The 25,485-nt window shown below is 51.8% G+C and overlaps 1 protein-coding gene across 3 annotated transcripts in view; it reads left to right on the top strand.

Moving 5' to 3' along the window:
- Window positions 1-25,485, top strand: part of LSP1 (lymphocyte specific protein 1) — a 67,600-nt gene that overhangs the window by 6,235 nt on the left and 35,880 nt on the right. For 2 of the 3 annotated variants that reach the window (XM_049820758.1, XM_049820757.1), the window contains exons 2-3: window positions 19,980-20,132; window positions 23,532-23,621. In XM_049820758.1, the coding sequence (XP_049676715.1) occupies window positions 19,980-20,132; window positions 23,532-23,621 (243 nt within the window). Of the gene's footprint in view, window positions 1-6,658; window positions 6,837-19,979; window positions 20,133-23,531; window positions 23,622-25,485 lie in introns of those variants that run through there. The other variant, XM_049820760.1, reaches the window with a different exon arrangement.

A 25,485-nucleotide genomic window follows, 5' to 3' on the forward strand; every position in this document is an offset into this window, starting at 1 on the left:
TTTGGATTTCTCTTGTTGTTGCACAGACATGTAGGCCCAAATGCTTTTGCTAGTGTACATCAGCACCATCCCACTGTCTGCCATAAAGCTGTGCCAGTTTGCATCAGTTGGAGGTCTTTGGTTCTTTCGCCTACATGCTCATTTTGAAAATAGATCCTTTGCTAGGGATTAATTCTGCGTCACCGAGAAGACTCTCTCCCAGCTCTAGGTATCTGTTGCTTGCTGCAGCTAAATAGACAGTATGTGCAATGCCTTTTATCAAGCCCTTGCCAGACAGTTTGGAAAATATGATCTCTTCTTCTGTGCTCGTACATGCATGTGCTTTTCTGCTGCAAAAGCAGTTTCCTTCTAGTGAAAGCTTGCTCTTGGAGCCATTAGCATTGACAAACTCTGAACTATTGACAGACCCCAAACAATCATGACTGCCAGCTGCTTGGGAGGGGCAAAGTTCTCCCCCAGTAAAATTGTTGGCAATATTTATTTCCTCTTAAAATAAGTGCCTCCTTGCAGTTGTGTCTTAGCTTCACATAACAAGAGCTGACAGCAGTGTGTCTGAGCTGTCTTGAAGGACAGACAAATGTGATATACAGGCTGTGCACCCCTGCTCCGGTGGGGCTGCTTCTTCCTTGGGGTGGCATTTGTCTCTTCTGCTACTTCTCTACTCCAGTTGCCATCTTCCTGCATACAGCCTTTGCTACCCCTTGTGCAGAAAGGCTCATCTTATCTTTTCGTTGGGCCTCACTTCAGAGCATTAATGACTATCTTCTGCCTTGATGGAGGCATGTGTTGGTCTTCAGGCTTTTTGGATACATGATGGTACTTTTGCCTGCCCTTTCATGATAGTTCCCATCTTTTGCCCAGCTCGGTAAGGGAAGCATGGGTGGGTACTGGCAAGCTGAGACTAGATGCCTTTCCGCAGGACAAGGTGCAGCTTGAAGTGAGGGTATGGCTTGGAAGCAGGAACTGTCAGATGATGCTTGGGGGTTCCTTCTTATCCATTAGTCTACCCTGACCCCAGCTGAAGTAACCAGCCTAGCAGTGTGAGGCAGGGATTAATGGTTGCTAAAACTGCTTATGTTGCACAACCGGTGCTACATCAGAGCCTCGAGCCAGCTGCAGATGAGCTAATAAGTTTAAATCGGGCAGAAGCTGTATTTTACTTCTTGAAAGCTGTGCTCTGCTGGTCAGATGAGCAGCATGGCTTGGGCACAGGGCTGTACTCCCGCAGTGGTACTGTCCTACAAGCCTAGCAACAAAATGTGTTGCTTGGCTTTGGGTGATGCTTGAACACATCAGACAGGTGCCACTGGGTGAAAGAAGGTGGTGCCTCTATTACAGGTTGTGCCCCTCTTACACTAAACATAGGAGATGTCTGAAGGCATCTTCAGCTGCCCAGTGTTCATCTAATCCATGTAGCCGAAGCAAAGGCCACTCCATCTATTTTAAATGGACATCCAAAATTCAAATTCATTCAGCGGTTTCCAAACTTTGGTGAGCAGATTAGAGACAAGGCAATGTGATGCTGTAAGAAGGCATTTTTTAGACATTTCCTACAGTGTCTGCTGGTGGGGGGGACCACCTCTTGGCAGTAGTTGCCTATGGCTTATTCATCCCGGCTGGAGTCCTTTGTCCTGCTTCTCGGCCCTGCGATGCTGAGGCATCCCAAAAAGGTGGAGCTGGTCTCCTCCGGGCCAATAGTTCTCCTCTTGTCCTGTAATGACCCTCCTGCGTGGGCTGGGAGTGTCTTATCTGCAGCCATTGTTTTGTCTTCCTGTCTCTTTCCCAATGGCTTTGTTGACTTAACCTAATATATAGATATGGTGCACACTGCTGTAACCATGCTGGCTCGATGTGCTGGACCAGCTGCGCTCCTCCAGGGCTTAGCTGAGTCACTTGGCCTTGGCCCTGGTCTGTAAAACCTGGATGGTAGCTCACTGCAGTGGTTATCTCTCCCTGTTTGCACAGCACCTAGCGCATCAGAGGCTCTGATCTCTTTTAACCATGCTGGGCTGCCTGGTTAATGCTTATACCATCTCTCTTTGCTTCCCTCCTCCCCCTTTTTTAAATCCAGCTTTCAGATGTTCCTTTTAGCTCCTCCGCCATTGGTCCCCTCATCCTTTGTCCTTATTTGTATCACCCCTGGAGCAAAACCGTCTTCTCTTACAGGGCTTGTAAACTTGTGTCTTCCCCTCTCACTGGCAGATGAAGCAAACTCTTGGGATTTTAGGTTTATGGACGTACCCATGAAATGCCCCACAGGGAGAATGCCTCCTCCATTCTGTGTGAGGGTGAGGTAGAGGAAGAGGGATGTTCCTTCTAGACTCGGCTTCCTCTCCCTCTCATTTCTGCCTCTTTGGGTATCATAGGAAAAAAGTCATTATTGATCCCAAGCCAAGTACTTCAGACTTAGTATGACATGTTGTTTGTTGACTCTTTAGACCCAGCCCACAATTATGCATGTTCTTCATGGTGCTCCTCTGAACGTGTGGGCCAGGCAAAAGCCCTGAGCCAAGACAGCTCCCGCCTACGGCACCCCCTCCCTGAACACCCATGGGGTCACGCGTTCGCTTGAGAACGTCCCCCTCCTGACTCACAGCCAGGGCAGAGGAAGGCTTGCTGGGGAGCATCATTGGGACTGGACTCCTTCCCCTGCACCCTGAGCTTATTGCACAGATGAGATGCCCTGCCCTCCTGACAGCACACTTTTGGAGTTTGTAACGAGCTGTTCTGGTGTGAAGGAGACAACGTGCTGCTTTTGGCTGCTAGACACCCTGTTTCCTTGGGATTATCTCTGGCTGCCTGTTTTGGCCTCTGTATTTGGCTGCCCAAAAGTGAGTCCTGGCAGAGCACACTGGACTGAGCTAACTGGGAATTAGGGCTGAAGGTGAGATGAGCAAACCCTATGCATCAGGCTAATGTGTAAACCACACCACCTACACAGCTGACGTACCGACTGGTGTGCCCCTTTCACTGAACTGGGGCTCCTGGGGGGCTAGGCAAGTGCCGATGTCTGCCAGGCTAGTTTCAAAGTGGGGGTTGCACGTGCACGGTGAAGAGAGGCTGGGGAGGTGTCGGGATAGGGAGAGAGGTTTGGGATGGCAAAGGGAAGGACGCATCACTTAAAAGGCAAAATAAGAGAGACCTCATCTACGCCATCGTCCTGGGGGGGCTTCTGGTGGAAGTGCAGACTCTCCAGCTGAGACAGGGCTGCTTAGTTCTCGCTGAAGAGGTGAGGCTGTTTCTGTGAGAACATCTTCTCTGGGTGGGATCCCACCACTGACACGCAAGCATGGACCTCTGGAAACCATGCTGGCAGCTGATGGTGCCTGTAAAGGAGTGGCCCTCAAAGCAACCGTACATTGGGGCTTATGCTGACAGTGCTCTGTGTCCCAGCAATATCAGAGAAAATTGGGCTGCATTTCTTTGCTAGCAGGACAAGAGTCTTTTTCTTTTTATTTCTTTTTTTTCCTAGACCATGTGTTAGCCTCCAACTGATTTTGCAACTAGTCCTACATAGCAGAGTGATTGTGTAATTAACAGGAACTGGTGCGGCCCTATCTCTCTGGGACTCCCGCCCTCCTTCCCGCAGCGATGGAGACAGACTGGCTCCCTCCCGGCGTCTCACCTTCTCTGCTTTCCCTGCTGCTGGGAAGAGCTCTGGGAAGCTCTCTGGTGCCCTGCAGCATGTTTCTGGGTGCTCCAGGCACCCCTGCTCCTGTAGCAGGGTACGGTTTCGCTGCAGAGATTTATGGTGGTTCTCCTAGCTTAAACTGTGCAAAACCGTAACAGATGAATTAATTCTTTGTTTTTCTTCCCGTGTCTGCTGTACTCCTACCCGCTTCCTGGTGGGACCAGGAGGTTTGTTTCTGTGAAAGGATACGAGCAGCTGTGGGACTGATGCTGACCTTACTGTTCTTGGATACATGATGTGACTCAGACTGATGCACCTGGGCTTGGCAGCAAGCGAGGCAGAAGAGGGGACAGAAGGAGCCTCTGTTCTGCAGCGTGATGGTGTGGGATTTCTCCTGCACCACTCTTTCTCTGTGATCCCTTAGGCCCATCCTTTGTGCTTTCGAACAGTGGGTTTAAATGCTCCCTGCCCCACGGTTACAGGGGATAGTGACTCAGTCCATGTGTCAGTGCGCAGTTGCCTCCCTTCTTGCAAGCTCTGAGTTTAGAAAGAGGGTCCTGCTCTGCTCTTCTCTCCCTGTGGTCCTGCAGGACCCTGCTGATGCTGGAGGAAGGATGAGTTTTCTTGCCACATCTGATGTCTTTCTCAAAGATGAAAGCCAGGGAGAAGGGCAGGAAACCTTCCCCAGAGGTCGAGTAGCACAGCCACCTTGTGAAGGCAGGAGGATTTTCCAGGCGGAGATCAGTACCACGAATTTCTCTCCCCAAGAGCAATGCAGAGCTCAGCCTGCTGCCTGTTGCAATGTAGGGACCCCTTTTCTCACTGCTTCACTTCTGGTGTTTCCAAATGATCTTAGCACCTTAGACCAGTAAGAGCTAATGTCATGACCTCTCTCTGGTCCTGGATTTCATCATCCAAGCATGGTTTTTGTCAGCCCTGTTCATTGAAGGCCCCCATCTTTGAGACGCAGTCAGTCCTGGACTTGGGGTGGAGGTCTGCCAAGTGCTTGCAAGATGAGGAGCTCACGCTGGCATCCTCCAGGAGACAAACCTGGGTGTGGAGGCAAGGCTCTCTTGCTGGGAGAATCAACAGCTTTCTCCTCTACCCATTTACACGGAGGATTTCGCCTCTGGTAAGAAGTGGTGTGCCATTGCTTCTTCCCTTCCCTGCACCCAGCAAGCTCCTGCCTTCTCCTGGTGACAGCAGCTGCATTCCTCCTCGCCCCTCCTCAGCTCCCTGCAAATTGCCTGGCATCTCTGCCTGAAACAAGAGTGCTGCTGTGATTTCATCCAGCCCCCAGCTGCTGCTGGCCCATGGCTGCTAGCTACGTCTTGCACCCTTGGCTGGCTCAGACCATAGGAGTCACTGGCAGGCTTGGGCCGATTCTCTCCAAAAAGAAAACCCTGTAGGTGCATATTTCTTTTCAACTTTGTGGGCAATTGCGGTGAAGTCAATAGGAGTGTTCACGTGCTTAAACCTAATTACTCCTGTAAGCACTTGCAGAGCTGGGACAGGCTCTTTTTCAGCAACAGAGAACTTTTGTGGTGGATCTCTTGCACCTTCTCACCCAATTTAGAAAGAAAAAAAATGCAGTGTGACAGCATCTGAGCAGCCCACAGAGTGAAGCCAGCAGCAATGTCTGTGCTTAGTGGTTTTTGTTGTTCCTGATCACTTAGGGGCTGTTCAGTAAATACCTGCAGAAAAAAATAAACTGTTTTGAAATGAAGAGACAGTGGGAAGGAGAGCAAGCACTTCCTTCTGATCTGGCTTTAATACACTTCCTTTTTATTGAGATTTCTGGGTATATTTTGTGGATAACTTCCCCATTTCAGCTTACCAGGTGGCAAGAAACCCTTCTGCAGAAGTGATTGAAAGGAAATGTGTAAATGAGATGAGAGGGACTGAAAGCAGAAGGAAGGTGAGGGTCTGAGCAGGGTGGTGTCATCATAACTGCCTCCATCTTGGAGATGGCCAGAGGAATGTTCTCACCATAGGGGAACACGGGCAGGCCATGCCATGAGCACCATGACGTGCAAGTATAATGTGGGGTGGAACTTGCTAGGTACAAGTCCAGGCACCTGTTGGTTTGGTATAGCAGAAAATATCTTCTCCCCACCGCCCCCCCAAGCACATGTGGACCAGGAGATGAAGGTTAGGGGAAAAAAGGCTGTTGTTTTCCAGGACTGCTCCCATGATGAGGTAGCATGAAGAGCAATCCTCTCAATGCACGGCAGATGGGCATTTTGTTTTAGCAGGTGGCAATGTTGTTAGTCCTTCATCAACCACTCATGCCCTTTAATCTCCTGAAATATCAGTGTTTCATGGAGGCAAGCCATGTTTTTTTTGCTCTTGCCCATTTTGGTGGCTGGGGAAACTGAGGCATGGGAGAGCTCGTCAATTGAGCATGTGAGGGGGAGGTCTGAGAGCAGAAGCAGGGTGTGTGCTGCTTGCCTGCCAGTAGCTTCCCCCAAAATCCAGCTGCTATGTCGGTCCCAGGAGAACATTTTTCTCCGGTGCAGTGTTTCCCAGCGCAAAGCCCCTCTCGCATTAATCTGGGTCTTGGTTTGCCTCTGGGCGTTCGGGGACCGTTCGGAGGTGAGCCCTTCGTGGAAGACTTCTGCTGTGAATGGACCAGGAGTGATTTACAGCCCACCGAGCAGCAAGTTGCTAACCTGGATTTCTGCTCCCAAGTTGCTTTGTGTAATCGGGAAAGCAGCGGTAAAGGTGGAGGGGAAAAAAAAAAAAAAAGGGGGAGGGGGGGATTGAGTAAGGGAAGGAGGAGGAGGCTGGAGAAGATGAAGGAGGGAGAGAAGCGAGTTAAAGCAGAGGGGGGCGAGGGAGAAGCCCCCCTCGGTGGGGAGCGCCGGGCTTTGTGCTGCGGGACCCGCCGCCGGCTGCGCCCCGGGAGATTCTCCCGTGACACCTCCACGAGGCGGAGGGGGAGGAGGAGGAGGAGGTAGAGGTGGAGGAGACAAGCCGGGGGTGTGGAGCCGGGAAGGGGGGCTAGCAGAAACAAAAGGAAACCAGCTGCAGAACTTCCTGAAGGCGGAGAAGGGGGGGACGCGGGAGCGGGCGGGCAGCTGCCTGCGGTGCCGGGGAAGGGGGCGGCAGGCGGGACCCTGCCCGCCACTCCAGCCGCGGCCACCATGACCAGCGCGATCCTGAGGAGGAATTCCAGTAAGCAGGGCCTGCAGAACCTCATCAGGTGAGAGCCCACCTGCCCGCGGGGGAGCCCGGCTCTCCGGCTGGCTGCTGCCCGCGGGTGGGGGGTACCGGGGTGGGAGGGGGGGAAGAAAGGGAATGAATTCCGGATCGACCATCTTCCCGTCCCTTTAAACCAGCTGAATTTCTTCCTCGAGCCCGGGTCTCCGGCAGACGCGATGCGTTGGAAGGAAGGGAAATAGATACCACCGCTCCTTCCCCAAAGCAATATGAGAAAAGCAGATTTGAACTTACTGATGGCTTTTCCAGGAGCACACAACTGAAATAACTGAGCACAACTGTACTGTGGCGCTCACCTGAGCTGGCTAATTTCCCCCCTCCCTCTCTGTGCAAGGGATGTCTCAGTGTGTGTCTTTTTTTGTATCCCCTGAGCGCTGAAGGCTTCTGCCTAGAAAAAGGATTTTTTTTTTTTTTTTTTTTTTTTTTTCCCGTAGGAAATGTACGTTGTGCATGCTGTGATGTGCATTTTCAATTCGGAGATCTGTAAAGGGCCAGATCCTCCCAGGACTGCAAGCTGACATTGCTCTTTTGATTTAATTAATCGCCATAGTGCTTTGAACCTTTCTCTCGGAATATAATTGCCAGGGCAGGGAGGTGGATGGTTCGGTTAGGCTTATTCCCTTTTGTCAGCCGGGGCTGAGCCGGGGAGGACGGTTACATTGTCTGCTGGTGCTGGGATTCCCTTCCATGCGGTCACTCTGCTCTTCCCTGGGGGATGGAAAAGCTGCTTTCTTCTGTGGGTCTCTGGGATCCTCCTCTGGCTGATGGTGTTGTGCCATGCTGACGGCTCTGGGCAGAAGAGAGGCACTCCTTGCCTCTTTATATTTGTCTGAGCAGCTGGAGGGGTGAGAGATGGAATTAGGGGGTGCTGGACTCAGATCCTGCATCTCAGGCACCTCTTGGCTCCCTTGTGCTCGCCGGTGCCTGCTGGTCTCCAGCTGGGAGGTGGAAGATGTCAAGGTGGGGGTTATTTGGACAGGCGTTTTCAATTCAATCTGGGATTTCCCTGGCTGGTAATGCAGCCTCTAAACCTCACCTATCGAATAAGTTTCTGGCCTTGGAAGGGAAACTAGCTCCTACAGCTATCCAGTCCCTTCCACCTTTTCCTGGGGCCCGTTCTGGACCCAGGGGAGTCGGCAGAAAAGCTCCCACTGGTTGCACAGGCCCCTGGGGTAGAAAGCGGGCAGGAGCTCCTCTCTCTTCATCTCCTGTTTGGCCCATTGCACTCTTTCTCCCGTCTCAGCCTAGAACGACTGGGATCTCGGTTACACACCCCTGTTTCAGAACAGGGCTTGGTCAGGGGCTTGCGAGGGCTATGGAAACTTCTGCGTGGGTGTGCAGCAGGCAGGGATGGGTTCAGATTTGGAGCCGGCTGGTACTGAGGAGGGCCAGGCAAATGAACTGGGGTGGGAATCACCTGCTTGCAGCTGGGTGGCAACTTATTTTGCAGGGTGGCAGATGGGGGGTGGGGAGGAGCACATGTGCCTCATACACAGAAAAGGGGTGTCTGAAGAGCTGTCCTTGGCGCAGCCCAAGCCAGGGGTGTTTTCCTGTCCTTAATGGTGTCTCCAAGTTCCTCCTGCTAAGGGATAAGGGACTTTTGGTGCTCCAGAGACTCATAGGGGCTTTTACCAGAGGAACTCTGGGATGACATTTGTTCTGAGTGGGGTTATTACGTTTAATGTGGCCGAGGTTTGGCTTTGTGGCTGTGTTTTCTGGTCCTGCTTTACAGATGAGGAGGGAGGTGGGGTGTGAAGATGTGTGTGGGATTTCATCTATGGTTTACACCCAAATAACCCCACTAATGCTCACAGGAGTCGACAGGAGAATAGGCAGGATCTGCTCTATGCACAGCCCAGCCTTTTTTGTAGTTGTATTTTCTCCCAGAGCAGTTTCCCTCCTAAGCCCAGCCACAGGGCTGGCTCTGCAAGCCCTGCTACCTCAGGTGCAGGCACAAGCTCCTTTAGTCAGTGAATGGCTTGAGGCTCCTGGCTTGAAGATATATTGCTGTGCTCTGCTTTTATCTGTTCCAAGGTGACTGCAGGCAGAGCAATTATATTGCATAGGTCCTCGGCTTTTCCGATGTGCCCGAGTGCCTCAGTGACCTGGAGCACAAGAGTGAAAAGGGCTGCTCAGAGCCATATTCACGAGCACCAGGGATTTTGGTGTGATGCCAGGGTTTACCTGGCCGCTCCTGCTGCAGAGCATCAGCAGGGATAACCAGAGAATTACCTTCTCTGAGCATTGCTCAGCCAAAGGAGCTGCTTGCCAGGCTGTCCTACAGCTGGGTTAAGGGATCCTGAGCTGAAACCAGTGTAAAAGTCTTGTGGATTTTGGGTTGAAGAGCTGAGTCCCAATGCTTAAGCATCCAGCCTTGTGCTCGAGACAAACCCCCAGTATTTCAAAGTGGCCTATGCCTACGTGCAGAGCAGGAGCGCCTGGCTGTGATCACCCAAACATCAGTCCCAGGAGCCAAACTTGCAAGAAATGGCTTTTCCACCGACCGTGCTGACAGGCCTTAGCGCACGCTGTGCTTCAGGGTGGGTTGCTGTGCTGGAGAGCAATAGGCCACGTTGGAGGCACAGCAGGCTGAAGCGCCGAGTCAGCACTCTGGGAAACATCCTTCACCTCTTCCCAGCCTGGAGGTGGGTTGGAAAAATTACCCCTCCTCGTTCCTCACTGGCTTTGCGGAAGGTGCAGGCAGGAGCGTGCCATTTGCATCTGAAAGGTTGGAGGCTGAAAAGAGCGCAGGGTTATGCCTAGCGATGCAGAGCATGAGTGGCTGAGTAATTACCTGGGAAAGGCATGGGGAAGAATGGGCAATTGCAGGGTTATCTACCTCCCCTCCTTTGCCCTGTGTGCCCAGGCACTCCCCCCAGGCATGGTCTCTCTTTTGGGTTATCCCTAGGGAAATATTTCTCCCTTTGTAGCACGTAAACAGCGGTGATCCCTCACACGCCTGCAAGACTTTGTATTTTTTAAAGTCCTCTCCAAATGTGAGTTGCTTTATCTTGTTATCACATTCTATTTTTCCTTATCCTTCTAATGAATTACTATAAATAAGATAGGGATCCAGTGCCTGTCATGTTGATTCATTCAGTTCGTTATCTGCTCCTGCTGGAATTTTACTCTCCCTCTATTTATTGAGCCTCGAGTGTTTCACAAAAGAATATGGCTGTTTAATTAACCTACAAATCAGCCTCTCTGTGTATCAGCTGTGCCGCTCCTCGAAACTGGATTATCGGGCCTCTTGGTTGACACCGCTCCCACTAAGTGCTGCGGTGGCTTGCTGCAGTTGCACCCCCATAGCTGGGCTGTCGGTGCCTGGCCTGGGGTGTGCAGCCGTGGGGTGAAGAGTGCGTACAGATGGGTGTGCGTTCGAAGCACTACCGTTCTCATCTCGGCTGGTTTGGTTTTTATCCAGCATGTGGGTGAATCTCGGGTGTCATTAGGAAGTGAGCTGTGATCTGTTCTTGGCGGGGGGAAGGATAGTTTTCTTGCACACTGCTTGTATGCTTCCTAGCACAATGGGGGACCTGGCCCAGAAGAGGGGCTCCAAAGCATGGCTGCTGCACAGGCAACAAATAAACGAGTGTCTATAATTACATGCCTTTGCAATGCCATAGAGTCTGGAAGTGCAAATAATGCTGTGGGGAAGGGGGACTGAATCTTGAGGATGAAAAAGCTCAGGGGAAGAAAATGAGTCAGAAAATTAGATCGGGTGATAAACCTAATTATTTCCTCTGTAGGATGGGACTTTTGTGTCTTTATCTTCTGTGGAGTCATTAACATGGCAAGACAAACTGTGAGATCTGAAATCATGCTTGCATGCCCCTGTGTTTTGGCCCGCCATACATGATGAGACAGTTTCTGCCTCCAGCTGATGCCAGCACTCGTGGTGCTGGTGCCGGCAAGGCAGCTGCATGGCCCCTTCTTTCTCCCTGCAACGCGCTGCTGCGTTGTTGAGCAATGCCCTGGTGATGCTCAGAGTCCCCCAGTGTTAGGGGTAGCTTTAAAATTCCCTGAATTCCTTGAATTTTGGTGTATGTCTTGAGTATAATATTTAGTTTGATGGGGATGGCGGGGGCTTTGCCCACCTCTGTGGGATGCCTTCCTTTCAGCCTGCATGCGATGTTTCCTGGAGCTTGCCAGGATGTGTCTCAGCAGGGAGGATGCTACTCCAATATTTCTGTCTTGACCTCCCAAGCGCTGAGCTGGGAACAAGGAGCTTGAAGTGCTTGGAAGGGCTGGATGGTGCTTCAAAGGGGGAGAACATTTTTTTGGGAGGTGTTTGATGCCAGGACATGGTCTGGGCATGGTTTGTTGCCTGGGAGGTAGCTGCTGCCTCCGGGGGTTATTGCAGCATCTCTTTACTCCACCTCCCTGGCTTGTGGATAGGTATGGGGAGGGAGGAAAGCTTCCCGTGAAGAAGTGGGGCAGCTCTTTAGGGGGAGATGGGAAAAATGAATGTGCAGAAATGAGCCAGTAGCAGAGCTGCTGCATGGGAAGAGGAGGGAGGGATGGCGGCATGGGGTTGGTGGGGGACACAGCGCCTTCATCAGTGCAATTCATACTTTGCTATGCTGCCTCAACATTTCAGGAGGAGTCTATCATCCGTGCAGGGCTTACCCACCATGGTGCTCCCCTTCTGGAATCCACCCTATTTTGATGTTTTTATTAGTGGGCTTTTTTGTCCCTCTGTGTCCCACCGCCAGGGCCAGGGCAGAGCTGATGGGCACCTTTGTGACACCCACAAGTGGAGGGTGGATGGGAAAAGAGAGATGACCAGATGCTGCTGGTGGGGAGGAGTGGCCATGAGAGCCCTTTGGGCTAGACTGATCACCTGGTGCTGGTGGGGCATGCCCAGGAGTGATGCCATCGCATTTTGCAAGCCAGGAAGGACCTGGGGCTTTGCAGCCCAGCTGAGCCATGGGCAGGGTCGGGGTAAGGGGCCAAGCCAATGCATGGCAGGTGCCCCTTCCCTGGGTGCCTTGTGGGATGCCCACCCTCTGCTTTCACTCCAAGGAGGGCAGCTCACCCTTCTCTCTCCAGTTGTAGTGGCTCATCCATTCCCTCTGAGAACCCTGTGGACCCATTCCCAGCTTTCTCTAGCCCTGGGGCTTGTTTCTTCAGGAGCACTCCACCTACCATTGACTTTTGCCAGAAGCCAGCTGATGGTCTTTTTTGCTTTAAGCCTCGCTTGTGTCAGACTTCTACCTGCTCTCAAGCCATTGGATATTTAGGGCCTGAGCTTGAGCCCGTGGAAATTTTGGGGAGCAGTAGTGAGCCTCTGAGCCCCTCAGGGCTGCAGCTGCAGGTTATCTGCATCCTCTGGTGGGTGGAGAAGGATCACCACATGTATCTGAGCGTGGTTCAGCTGGAAAGGGCACTGGATGGGGATGCTGAGGTCTGAGGCTTTGCAGCTGGGTTGGTGTGTAAGAACAAATTTTCAGCTTCCAGACTTTTTTTCCTTCTCCCACCATTTGTATGACTTAACTCTTTTGATGGAGAACGCCAAAACAGGCACCAAACTTCAGCAGCGCCATCCCTCAGCTCTATGGCGGGCAGAGACAGAGGGCAACCAGGGCTGCCAGGTGCCTCTGTACCACGGCAAGAGGCTGGCATGGCCGTGCCCTTAAGCTCAGGAGTTGCAATCAGTATTTTGGGGCAAAGACTGGTTTTTCTCATGAAGACTCACTGCCTTAGCGCAGCAGGGACCGAGGGCTTGCTGCTGACTCTGGTTCCTGTTGCAGCGCAACTCATCAGCAATGGCCATAAACGAATAGAGCCTCAGCTCTCCCAGGGAGCGGAGCAGCACATTCCCACGGCCTCCCTGCTGCCTCCTGCCAGTGCTCGGGTAGCAAACTCCCTCCTGCTGCCAGGGTCTGGGGGGGACCGCATCACCCCAAGGGCTGCAAAACGAAGGACTCGCAGCCAAGCCAGCAATGCTATAAAGGCAGCATACCTGGTACGAATCTTATCCCTGCTTCAAGCCAGGATTAAAAGTAAGGCTATCGCTTGCCTCCTTAGGCTCAGACTTATTTTCCAGCATGAGTGTATCAAGAAGGATGGTGTCTGACTGTAGCCAAGACACAGAGGCTATGGAGGCTTGCTTCCCTCTCAGAGGGGGGAAAAATAAACTACAAAAGCTGGGTAAGGCAATCTGAACCTCTCTGACAAGTCTATTTTCTCCTCTGGTGTGCTTCTTCCTTGCAAAAACAGAGCTCAGACTTCTTGCTCTTTAGAAAAAACTGATTTCTTGAACCTTAGGACTGAGATGGAGAGACCACGAGAAAGGGCTGTGGTTTGAGGTCCTATGCAGCACTGATTTCTCACACCTACTGAATACCGTGGAGCGCTGGGAGGGCTTGAACTCCAGGCCTTTCCTCCCCCCCGCCAAATTCCTGACCGGTGATGTTAATACATTACCACACCAGCCTATCTGTGTGCTAAGCACCCATGGTCCTGGGGGTACAATCCATCATCTTGTAAAGGATTCAGTGGGATTCTGTCTGCTATGATTAAAACCAATAATAATAAAAAGAAACAGTCTTTCCCATCGGCTGCTTCGTGCCTCTATGAGTGAGCTGTGCATCACCAACGGCATCTGGAAGCATGGACCATGCCCTGTGCCTTTCTGGAGCTGCTGTCCTGTGAAAGGCAGGAGGGGACAGTTGAGTCTCGTGATGAAGGACCAGCCCTGCCTGCACCCCTCCTCCGAGGTCTACTCCTGCCATTCACCACTGGCTTTCTCAAATGTCTCTCATTTTGCTTGTGGAAGCGGTAAATTACCAGCTTGGAGCTTTCCCTGCCCGTCATGCCACAGTGACAGGTCAATCTTTGCAGGGAATTTAATTAAGGCTAAACCAGGCAGAGTTTTATACCTGGCACGTGTGGCTGCATGGCTGCACATCTGCACATCCTTCTTTGAACAGAAGTGGGATGTGCTTTTGTGGAGAAAACCCAAGATTCATTTTAAAAAAGAAGAGTTACTTTTGTTTTTAAAGGGGAGATAGGTCTTTACCGTGCTGCATGTGGTTTTTCTTCCATTTCTGCTTGATGAAAGTTTGGGCCGTATCATATTCTGTTCAGACTCCTTGGTGTGTCCTTATCTCCCCATGCATGATGCCTTCCCACAGCCCCCCAGCTCCAGTGGGTCAGCGGGTACAGGCTCCGTGCCTGCCCCTGGGTGTGAAGTGGCTCTATCCTGCTGTTCGCATCTTGAAGGCAAGCTGTGATTTATAGGAGAAATGGGGAGACGTGGCTGAGACTGCGCAACTATGGGTGGGGTGGGGAAACTTGGTATGAGAAAAAGGCTGAGGGTGAAACATATATATGCATTTTTTCCTTGCCCCCCGCCCCCCTCTTGTTCAAACTCTGTAGCCTGGACTCTGAATGGAGCAATGCAGCTGAGGAATTACATGAATGTATGGGAGGGAGAGGCTTGTGCAGCATCTCTGGCTGCCTTTGACTGACAAGCTGATCTTTCAGAGCTAGGATAACCATCTCCCTCGAGACTAGGCTGAAATAAACTCCAGGCTGTGACATAATAGTTTTGATTTTATTTCTTTTCCCAGTCTCCTTGTATCGTACTGCTATCCATACCCCCTTCTTTATCCAATGGGATGATTACCTAGCTGTAGACTTTGCTATAAAACCATATTACTCCTAAGCCACAGAAACCCATCCATCAAGAAGTGTTAACTGCTGCTTGTTCTCTGACTCAGTGATGGCTGTACCGTAGATGCTTTGCCAGCCCATGTCCCCTGGTAGCAGGGAGCACAGCTGTGGTTGCTGGTATTCAGCAGTGGCCTCTTGGCAGAGTATTAATGAGGGGTTGGGATGCCAGCTGGACCTCCGCTCCATACCCTATGTCTTCCTAGCTTCGTGGTGACCTTATACAAGCCCTTGGGCTTAGGGACAGGTTTCTGAAGGTGTCTTGATAAGTGGAGGTAAACCTGGGTCTTAGAGGGATCTTTGGAAAGGGCCGAGATGCTGAACTCAGATGCCTAACACTGGTGCTTGTGGTGTGAGGCATGCCCTGGGACACTGCTTTGAGCCAGGGCATGTGTGATTTGCCTGGATGGAGAGAAACCGAGCCATGGCAGCATGACCATGCGTTGCATGCAAATGTCCTCAGCCATGACTTCTGCGATGGCCTGACCCCAGTTGTCCCGAATGACGTGGGTGGAGGTGTTATCTGGGTATTTCAGCATACTGTCACACGGATCCATTATATGCTGTTTATACGAGATTAATAAGTGATTAATTTGTTGGCGGAAGGTCAAGTGGGTAAGGGAGATGCTCCATTGTAGCCTTTTGAAGGTGTCCTCTTCCATTTCATGTGACAGGGTGAGCCGCACATCTCCATACCCCTGCCAATCATGTTTGGGCCCTTTATAAACTGGTGATAAATGCAATATGAAATAAAACCTGGCAGCTCTGCTTAGCAGCAGACTGAACTTGTTGACAGTCCTAGGCTGTATTCTGCACCGATATTGTATCTGGCACTGTGACAAGGTAATGGAGGCTGCAGTGGATTACGTGGGAAGGTGAAAGTCCCTTGCATAGGTTTCTGGGATCTCCCTTTTCCCTAACCTCAACAGAGAGGCCAATGAGATGGCTGCCGAGGGATGCAGGGTCACCCTTCCCAGTTCTTCTCTAGTTCATGCAGCCCCATCTCTTGCGGGTGGTATTTTCAGCAGTGGTAGACGCTGTTGCTTTCGCAGGTGATGGGGCAATATATCCTCTGGGAAACAGCAGCCGTCATTCTAGGGGTTGCACATGGCTCCTCCTAAACCTTGTTCCCAAAACCTCTTCCCTCGTGAACCCTGGCTCTGCAGAGGCAGCCTGCCCGACAGAGGCAGCAACCAAAGTCAACACTGTCCTGGCCCAGTACCCCGGCGAGCTCAGGAGACAGGAATGTCCAATGTGCTGGTAGAGGGTTCCTGGTTTTTTCTGGCGCAGGTCTGCAAAGCCCAAAGCCTCTGGGAGGCATTTAATTTTCCTTTCTGGAATTAGCTTTAGTGCTGAAGGTTGGATTTGGGCCAGCAAAGCTTCCTTTGAGCCGTTGGCTGTGCAAATGACTCCTCGAGTCTGCAGCGTTTCCCTTAAACACAGCTCATCTGGTGCCAGAAATTTCCCTCGCCTGAATATTATAATCTCCTCAAGTGCCGGTGAGGAATTGCCCAAAGGAAACGTGACCTTTCCAGCAATGCTGGCTTGTCTGGAGCGGGCATTCGTGGCCATGTGGAACAGTGCAACCAGAGCGCGGGTGCTTGTATTGTTCTGCAGGAGGAGGTATTTTGTAGGGCAAATGGAAATAAAACCTCTCCCTTGGCTGGGGGTCTGGAGAGGGGTGAAGTCAAGAACTGGATCTGAAATGGGCAGCCAGCCCCAGTCAGAGCAGAAGTCTGAGCATCCCAGACGCTTGGCAAGCTGCAACTCTGTGGCCAAAGCTGAACCAAGGTGCTTTCCGCCTGTCCTTAGACCTGCCAGATCTCCTCACCTCCTCAGGAAGAGATAAGCCCCTTCCACAAAGAGTGTTTTGCCCCAAACTAAGACCTCTAAAAGCTGTTGGCAGGGATGTAGGGACTGCATAAGAGAAAAGATAAGGCCCTGTAATGAGGTCTTGGTGGATCAAGCCTTGACGCAGCTCCTGGCTGCTGGGGCAACAAAGTGGTCTCTCTACCCTTCCTCCCTCCCTTCTCCAGTCCCCCTAATGTTTACGTGAGGGGGGAATTTCCTTTCACCTCACATGAAAATCCCTCTATATAGGCAGGTGACTGGATGCAGGATTGTAGCACGCTGTAGCTCATCTTGCAAGTCTTCAAGCCTTGCTTTCCATTTCCCCATCCTGTGTTGGGTGAAATGGAGAGCTCTCAGTCCCACCGGCAGGTATGAGCCTGCTTCTTCCCCAAATTTCCCCAGCTTGGGACCGACCTGGGAAAGTGATGGCTAGAGGTGAAGGCAGCGGTACATGGTATCAGCCCAATCCTGAAGTGCTGGGTAATTATTTCTAGAAATGGGAAAGATGGTTGTGCAATACCACTGTGGGCTGAGCACGTTGAGTTACCACATGTGATTGTGAGCAATTAGAGCAAGCGGGAGACCATGGCCCCTTCTTAGAAAACGGAACCATTTGGAAATTAAATCTTTCCACCTTTTTGCTTTGAAAGGCAATTTAACAGCTGACCCCCTCCTCGCACTTGGACTTGTCCAAATTGGAATGGCACATTCTGTCTGCAGTCCAACAAACCCCTATAGCTGACCAAAACGCAAGGACTTTGGCAAGGTTTAGTTTCTCATTTGTTTGGGGTTTTTTTTGTTTGTTTTTCACTGAAGACAAATATTTGTGTGCTAGGTCAGTCAAAAAGGAATCGTCCTTTTTCCTCTGCTTGTCGGTGTGACTACTGAACCTCAAAGCGTCACTTATTAAACCTTGCTCTGCTGCCAGCCTGTTTGAGCATGAGAGAGAGCTCTGAATCCGCTAATAAACTGGTTTTAGGTGTTTGCTGGAGGGTGCTGATATTTCTGAACCCAGGGTGAGTGGGGGCTTGCTGGGAGCTCTATCCGCAGCCCTTATTGCTGAGAGGAGCAAGCAGGGAGCTCCCAGCATTGCAGCCCCACCATGATGCTCAGTGTGTCTGAGCCGCATCCCAGCACGGTGGCGGGCATCTTGGAGGCAGGTTTGCTCTGTGGCAAAGGGAGCTGGGAAAGATGTTTCCCTGCTTTTGCAGAAAAATCCTTCTCCCCAAAGCAGTCGCCCCTGGCTCTGTCCTCAGCCTGTTCAGAGGATGCAGGGACAGAATAGCGAGCCGGTGAGGTCATGGGGAGAGAGTTAGTCACATCCAACTGGGAAGGGGAGAGGGCTGCCAACCAACGTTGCTCTCACACCATGGAAGGCTCGCATGGTTCGGAGGGGACAGGAGCCAGGGGTTGGTGCAGTGCTGCCTCTGCAGCGGCTTCCCAAAGAGCTGGGGGAGGGGTTGGAGGAAATAAATCGAAATCTAATTTGTTCTGGCATAAACATGGACCTTGCTTCTTGTAACTGGGGCGATATGGGTGAGAGGGGGTTAAGAGCCTTTCCAAATCGGAGACTATCTGGAGCTGTCACACAAGGGAGGGAGATCATGGCAGAGTTTAATGAATGACTTCATTTATATATTAAAAAAAACCCAACACAACAACATGGTGGCTTCCTGCCAGGCCCACAGACAAGGGTTTCTATGGGAACCTGGGGGAAAACAATAAATAGGAGTGTGGGATGAGTAGGGAAGGGAGGAGGGGAGCCCAGACTTCAGTCTGGGTCCGCTTTTTTCCCCATGGAGAGCAAGGTGGCAAGGGGCGATGACGGGGGAGAAGGGGAAAGAGTGGCTGAATTTGCTGCTTGCAAAAAGACCCCACCCAAAATAAGTCAGGTAGTAATTACACCGTGGCAAAGCGGTCTCTTGGCCTAGTCCTGGGATGTGCTTCTTTCCCTGCTCCCCTGTGGGCTCAGCAGGGATGGGGGACCTGTCTCTATCTGGCTCAGGGGAGGTGGGTGTTCGGGTGGGCAGGGATGCGGGGAGACCCCCAGGTTCCTGCCAGGGTGGTGGTGGGACCACTCCGCAAAGGGATGCTACTGGGGCTAAGCTCGGCAAGTAAAATAGGCTCTGAGTGAGTCTCCCCTGGAAAGGTTGTCAAGGTTCATAGTGTAATTAGAAAAGCCAAATTTTTCTTTAACAAAATGTCTCCATTAATCCCAACATATTTTTTTTTCCTCTTTCCTTTGCTGTGAGGGGGGGAGATCTGTCGTGACCCTCTAATGAAAACAGCATCTTGGTGAGGGCCTCTCATATGGTTCATAGTCCAGGCTGTGGGCAAAGCTGGGCAGGCTGGCAGAGTGGCACTTCTGGGGTCAGCTGAAACCTGCCCCTTGATCACTCAAACTGGGCTGAGACAAGTCTCAACTAAGGCATTTTTGTTTTCTTTCTTTCTTTCGTTCTTTCTTTTCCTTTCCACAAGCTCTTTGCCCCAGTCAGAACTGATACTACACCTTATCTCCTACTGATCAGGTTCATCTTATGGGGACTGCAGTCCTCAGGGTGTGCCCGAAGGTGTGGGAGTCGCAGGTCGAGCTGGGTCCTGCTGCTCACAGGAGAACGCCTTCCCAACACCCATGTGCGTGCCTTGCACAAGAGCATTTCTGTAAACACCAGGGGAAACAGCCTTCATGGTCTGTTTTGGACCTGGCCAAGCCAAACATCTGCCCCAGCATCAGCCCTGGGTACCACGAGTTAGACCTGCCCTGCTCCAGCTGCCATCGCGGGCCCTTTGGGTGAGTGGTGACCGTGCTGTGGCAGCGTGTCCCCTTCTGCCTGCATCCCTGCTGGTGCCACTAGCGGTGGAGCGGGAGCCGATCCTGCGTGGGGACCAGCATTATCGCCGGAGGAGGAATACGGCAGCTGCCTTATCACTTCCTTGGGGACAAGAGAGGCCATTCTGCTGACAGAGGTGTTATCATCCGCTGGCTGAGATGTCTGGGAGAAGCCAGGGCAGGTTTTTCTTCTCTGCAGGGGAGGAAGGAAGCTGGGCAGGACAGAGCAGGACACAGATGCTGCTCTTCACCACTGTTCCTTCTGCTCCTGGTCAGGCAGGAACAGCTCAACTGCTTAAGAAAACTGATCCCCAGGGTGCAGATCTTGCCCTCCCTGGGCCAAAGCTTGAGGTGGGGGTGTGGGATTTCTTGCAGCACTCCAAGACCCTTTACAAACCCCTCCTGGGGTGCAAAGCTGCTTTGCAGGGAATGGTGCTTCTCAGTGGGCTTCCAGCCCACAGGAAGGTGTCTGGTCTGGGAGGAGCGGGATATGCACCACATCTTCCTCAGGGCTGGGAAAGGCTCTCCTGCACCGCTCTCTCAGTCCATGTGTCCCACCTTTTCCTTGCACATCAGTCGGTCCTGCTGCAGAGCCATGCTGATGGAGGCAGGGATGCCACTTTGAGAAGCGCTGCTCATGGTGGGAGTGCTCCTCTGCAGGAGCCCCCCGCTTCCCGGGGGGAACCCAGGCACCTCGGGGGATTATTGCCAGGTTTCACAGGCACTGCCCAACGGCATTAAGGATGGATTTTCCCTCTGGCTTGGCAGGCTGACAGCACAGTGGAGCGTGGAAGATGAGGAGGAGGCAGCAAGAGAGCGGCGGCGGCGGGAGCGGGAGAAGCAGTTGAGGTCCCAGGCCGAAGAGGGCTTGAACAACACCATCTCCTGCTCAGAGAACGTGGGTCCGGCACAGGAAAACCAGTAAGAAATACCCACAGATAAATCCTTCAGTGACACACTCTCTCCTTGCAGCAAAATCCTCCTACATCCACAGAGTGGGTGTCTCTGTTGTTTGGGGTGGTTTGGGGAGATGGGGAAGTTCCCTAATAGGTTTGGGTTGGGGGATTTAGCCCAGATTAACAAATAGTGTGTTTTTAGCTTGGGCAGAAAAAGCCAGAATCCCTGCTTTGCTCTTTTTTTTTTGGCTGGGGGCTGGGTGTTCTACTGCCCTGAGAGTTTAAACTAGGACAGCTTGGGTAAGATTGAGCTCAGGCAGGGAGTCCCCATCACCAGGGATTTCAGTGCTGGGTTAAATTTCAGCTTGTGAATCATCCTACGCTGAAACTGATGGAAGATCCTGATACGTGCGAAGACAGACATGTGCCTGAGGATGTGATGCACAACCCTGGGCAGATCATGGTGCTGGCAGCCAAGCAAGTGATCACCTCTCCTGGCTGGGCTCCTCACTCTTCCCTTGGAGGATGCTGCCCCGGCAGTGGGGAGCATGGACCAGCTCCTGAGTTGGTGCAGTTCACAGCTCCAAGGGTTAAAGTTTAACTTGATGCTTTAATGGAGCAGGTCCTAAATGGAAGTAGCTCAGGAGGCATTTATGGAGAATTTGAGCTATCTGCTGTCAGTGAGGAAACCCCTGGAGAAGAGACAGGATGACCAGTCACGTCCCCATCATCCCACCACAGCATCCCACTGCAGCCTCCCTGTGTCCCCGGCACAGCAGCCCAAGTGCAGTGCGGCACTGAGGCTGGCACAAAAACCAGTCTGCACTCTGAGTTGCCAAACTCTGTCTTGAAGACCCCAGTCTTCCCACTATTCATGTGTTCAACTTATTTCTAAATATATTAAACACAATGGAAAAGTGGCGGCAGGATTTGGGATTTTGGTCAGAGAGAAGCAGCAGCTTCATTTTACTGGAAAACAGCAAAAGCTGTTCATAAAAATCTACTATCAAAATTATTCAGGACCTTTTTTCTTTTTTTTGGTCTAAAAATGTTGCAAAGAAGCTTCAAAATTTTTTGTAGAAATACACCCAGCGATATTCTGCAGACAAAACCACTGCAGTCTGCCCTAAAAGTAAACAGAAGCTCTAGAAAGTAATAATAATCATTAGCTTTTCCAAACCCCTCTTCACACAGGGGCTGAAAAATAATTTGTAAAGGTCTTTAAAATGGCAGACAAGATCTCCAGTGTCTGCTTTACCGGGAGATGCTGTGAGTGGCCTTGGGCACAGAGCAGCGTGCTCCAGCCCCAGTAACCTAGCTTGCAGGCTCTGGTCCTGTGGGCATAGGCACAGACACGCTGCTGGCCCCATGGGACCTTTCGCATTGCCGAAATTTAATTGAGTGCTTAAGCATCTGTGAAGGGGGCCATGACAAGCAGAACAACTCCTAAAATGAGGCGTTTTGCTCCCCACTCCACGATGCTTGATCTTGCTGGGCCAGGCTTCACCAGAAGGATGTTTCTTCTCTGGCCATCCCCTGGTTTCTTCTGCAGCTGCTGACGGCCACCTGGGCTTGCTCATACAGCCGGGGTCAGCCCTGGCTATTAATCTTCTGCAAAGCTTTGCTCTCTCTTGTGTAAACACTGTCCGCTCCTTCCCTCAGCTCTTCCCACGCTGGGATTCATCCCATCCATGTTACTCCTGTTTGTGCAAACCCACCCTCGGCCTTTCCTTGCACCAAAGGGACAGAGCGAAGCTCCTCTCCTCCCTTCCCCCCACTAAAAAAAAAAGAGAAATAACCTGCAAAACAGCAGGTTTGCAGGAAAGACATATGTGGCCTTGGGACCCAGAGGGATGGACATCAGCTTAAGCGGTGCTGATGGGGCTGTGCTGGCTTGGTACTTCCCCTGGGGCCATGTTTGCAGAGGGGCACAGGGAAGCGACCAGTTTTCAAACACATTTGGCCGGTCTCCCTTGCTCCCCGGGGAGCTTTTCTGATAGCCTGAGCACATATTTGTGGCCAGGGCCACAAATACTGGAGCAATTCGGCCTTGGGCATCATCAACGCTGCAGCTCGCCTGAAGCCTTGACCAGATCCATAGTCAGACCAGATCCATCCTTAAGCACATCCATAGTCCCATCCTGGCTCCACATCAGATTTCCTGAGTGTTATCCTGGGGCATCCACAAGCTACTGCTACACATGCAGTGGAAAATAACCCAGCCTGGGCTGCAGTGTCCTAGACCTACATGGCATCACTGCTCGGCAGTCTAAGGGGATGCTGAAGTGCGGCAGGAGCTGGGCTGTGCTCAAACTTGTGGCTGAGCAGCCGTTTTTGGTGCACACTGCCTGCTACCCTCCCTGGTGAGGGCATGTGTTTTTTGTAAACCCTCAGCTCTTGCAGCCAGTTCAAAATGAGACTCCCAAATCTCAGAGAAATGCCCTATATTTCAAGCCACTGACATCATGGAGGAGGCTAAGCATCTCGTGACACCTCCTAAGAGCCCAGAAAGGCAAAGAAAAGACTCACCCACATTTATTATGTATTTTGATCCTCTGAGTTTTAAACTAATCTGTGAGTCCCACATCCTAATTCCCATTCCCAGGTGATGTGACAGCCCTGCGTCCCAAAACCACCCGTGAAGCCACCTCCTCAGGCCAATGCCTGCAACGTGGCTGCCCACCCAGGACCCCTAGCCAGGAGGCTAGTCTCCTTGTGAATGCAAGGAAAGAAATGGGAAAAACCCAACAAGCCCCATGCAAGGCCAGTCCGCATCTGGCACCAGCAGCTGTGTGCTCTGGGAGGGCTGCGGCTCTGTACAGCAGTAGAGTATTCACAGGCAGGGAGCCAGCGTCATGCAAGTGCATGTGACTGGCTCAAAGCTGGACGGGAATGTGAGGATCCAACCCAGAACTTGAGCCACTGTCCTAATCTCTGGGTCTTCATGCCTTCCTCATCCAGCGATCTGTTCAGGCCAGCTCCTGCTGACGTCTTTTCTATGGGGACAAGCAGCAACCGAGTTTGAAACACCTCTGGTCCAAACAAGCTAGGGCCAGCTCCGGTGCAGAAGAAAACCAGGGGCTTTTTGGTTTTGTTGTGCTGCTTGTCTTTTGCTCGCCTGTGCGTGGTCCCAGAGACCAGGCAGGCAGCAGGGTGCTCCTGCTAGAGACATGGAGCTGCTCCTTCTTCATCTTGCAGTGATGCCCCAAGAGACTCCCTCTGTACAAGGGTGCTCCTAAGCCCATGGCAAAGGTGTCTTTCCTGTAATGGAGAACAAGGCTTCAAGGGGGATTTGGGAGCAGCCGGAGGAAAGAAGATGCAATAGCTGGAGGGAGAGAAGGGCGGTATCAAGCTGGGGCTCTTTCAGGTCAAGTTTGGGGTTCTTTAGCATCTCATTCTAATTTTCCTTCTTGCTGTGTTTCAGCTATGACTTTAAGCCATCCGGGACTTCAGAGCTGGAGGAGGATGAGGGGTTCAGTGACTGGTCCCAGAAGCTCGAGCAGCGCAAACAGAGGTGGGTATGACACAGCTGGACCAAGGGGAGGGGAAGCAACATGCCCAACAAAAGGATAGTCCCTGAGGAGGGGTGACCAAGCCCAGGTCAAGCCTAGCATGCATAAGAAAAAGGCCAGAGGCTGGAGCATCAGCAGAACAGTACGGGCCCCGCATGGCTGGGACGGATGCTCTTCACCTGCCATTTGGGCTAGGGGGGAGGAATAGGCTCAGGGACTGCCCCAGGCTTTGGGAATGTTTGGCTTGAGCTTTGCACTCCAAGCAATGGCAGCCTGCCAGGACGCCTGGCTTTGGAGGAGTGACAACAGTGGATTTAAGCCACCTGAGCTGCCGCAGGGGTTGAAATGGCCCCTAACATAATCCAGGCCAGCCTAAAAAGCTGTTCTAAGTTATTGCTGCTTCCTGGCTCACGTCAGCGTAGTGGGTGTTGTGGCCTCACCCCACCTTGTACTTGACTCCTCTTTCAGCAGGGGAAAACAGGCAGCAAAGAGCCCTGAGAGGTGCTTGTGTGCCAGCTGTTTAGTCCCCATTCCCATCACTCTCCCCTGTGAGCTGAACCAAACTCCTGCCTTAACTACTTCCCTTGGACACCATCAACCCGCATGTGAACTTGTGACTGAGCTGTCTCGGCAGCTTGATTTTATAGGGAATTCTGCCCCTGTGATGACATAGCCTCTTCTTTACCCCCGAGACTGAAATAATGCCTAAGATTAATATTTACTGATGAACAAATAAATAGAGCTTGCCTTTTTCTTACCTTTTTCCAAACACTGTAGCTAAATCACTCTGCAAGCTGTACCTTTTCAGCCCTGACCCCATAAGCATCGCTCAAGCACCTCACCATGGTGTTGATTATCACATCTGTGGGAGCAATTAGAAGTCAGCCCCATCTGCTTCTCAGCATGCTGCCTTTTTTTCCGCCTCCCGTCCGAAGAGCTTGTCCGGAGAGAAAGGCTGCTGCTATTCCTTCCTTGGCCTTCAAAAGAGAATTAGCTGGAAGGGTTGCGTTATCCTCTCCAGGAACTGCTCCTTAGATTTTTTTATGTGATGCTTGTGTTTATTCTGTAGTGGGTCAGGAGGGTGCTGAGCAGGGGAGGTGGCATCCATAGCAGGTGAAGCCTATTAGAGAGGGGTGCTACTTTAAAGGCAGTGGCTGGAGGTGGGCAGGCTTTTGGCTGGAGGCTGGTTGGGAAAGGCAGCTGAAGGTGCTCAGACGCTGTGGGCTTCCTGGGAGAGGGCTTTCTGCAGAAGCTAGGCTTCCTTCCTTCCTTCCTAGCAGGTGGCTGTGCCCTATAAAGTCCCCTCAGCAGCTTTGCCCTTACTCATCTGCCTCACCCAAAGGACAGGCTTGGAGTGAGCACAGGTAGGCTGGGTGTCTGGCTGGGATGCCCGATGCTGGAACAAAGCAGTGCTGTGGCCAGGGTTTTCCAACTCCCCCCCTCTCCTGCTTAACTGAATATGGAGCAAACCCTGTTTTTTCATGTGAAGGCTGTTTCGGTGGTGGCTACAAATGAGGGGACAGGGACAGCTGCTCTCCGTTGGATGGTAGCTAAGACAGCTTGTGTGTCCCTGGAGGGCCTTAGTGCTAAGGTGCATTTTCTTTTTGGTTCTGGTTCCCCACTTTGTGGGGGGAGATCCATGCTATCAGCTGCATGCAATAGGGTGGGAGCTGTGTCAGACTAGCTGCCTCCCATACAAAATTGCTGGGGTGCAAAAGGCATCCTATAGACTGCATTGTATCTTCCGGCCTTAATTTTTGATATGAGCTTGTGCTTTAGCTGGAGGCATTGCTGGCAGACTGGGTAAAAGAAACTAGTTATCTGGGCCCTTGGGGCCCATTTGCTGTTGATGACTGCGCTGTTGTG

Source organism: Accipiter gentilis, chromosome 17, assembly GCF_929443795.1.
Source record: "Accipiter gentilis chromosome 17, bAccGen1.1, whole genome shotgun sequence".
In the NCBI taxonomy this organism is placed as follows: Eukaryota; Metazoa; Chordata; class Aves; order Accipitriformes; family Accipitridae; genus Astur; species Astur gentilis.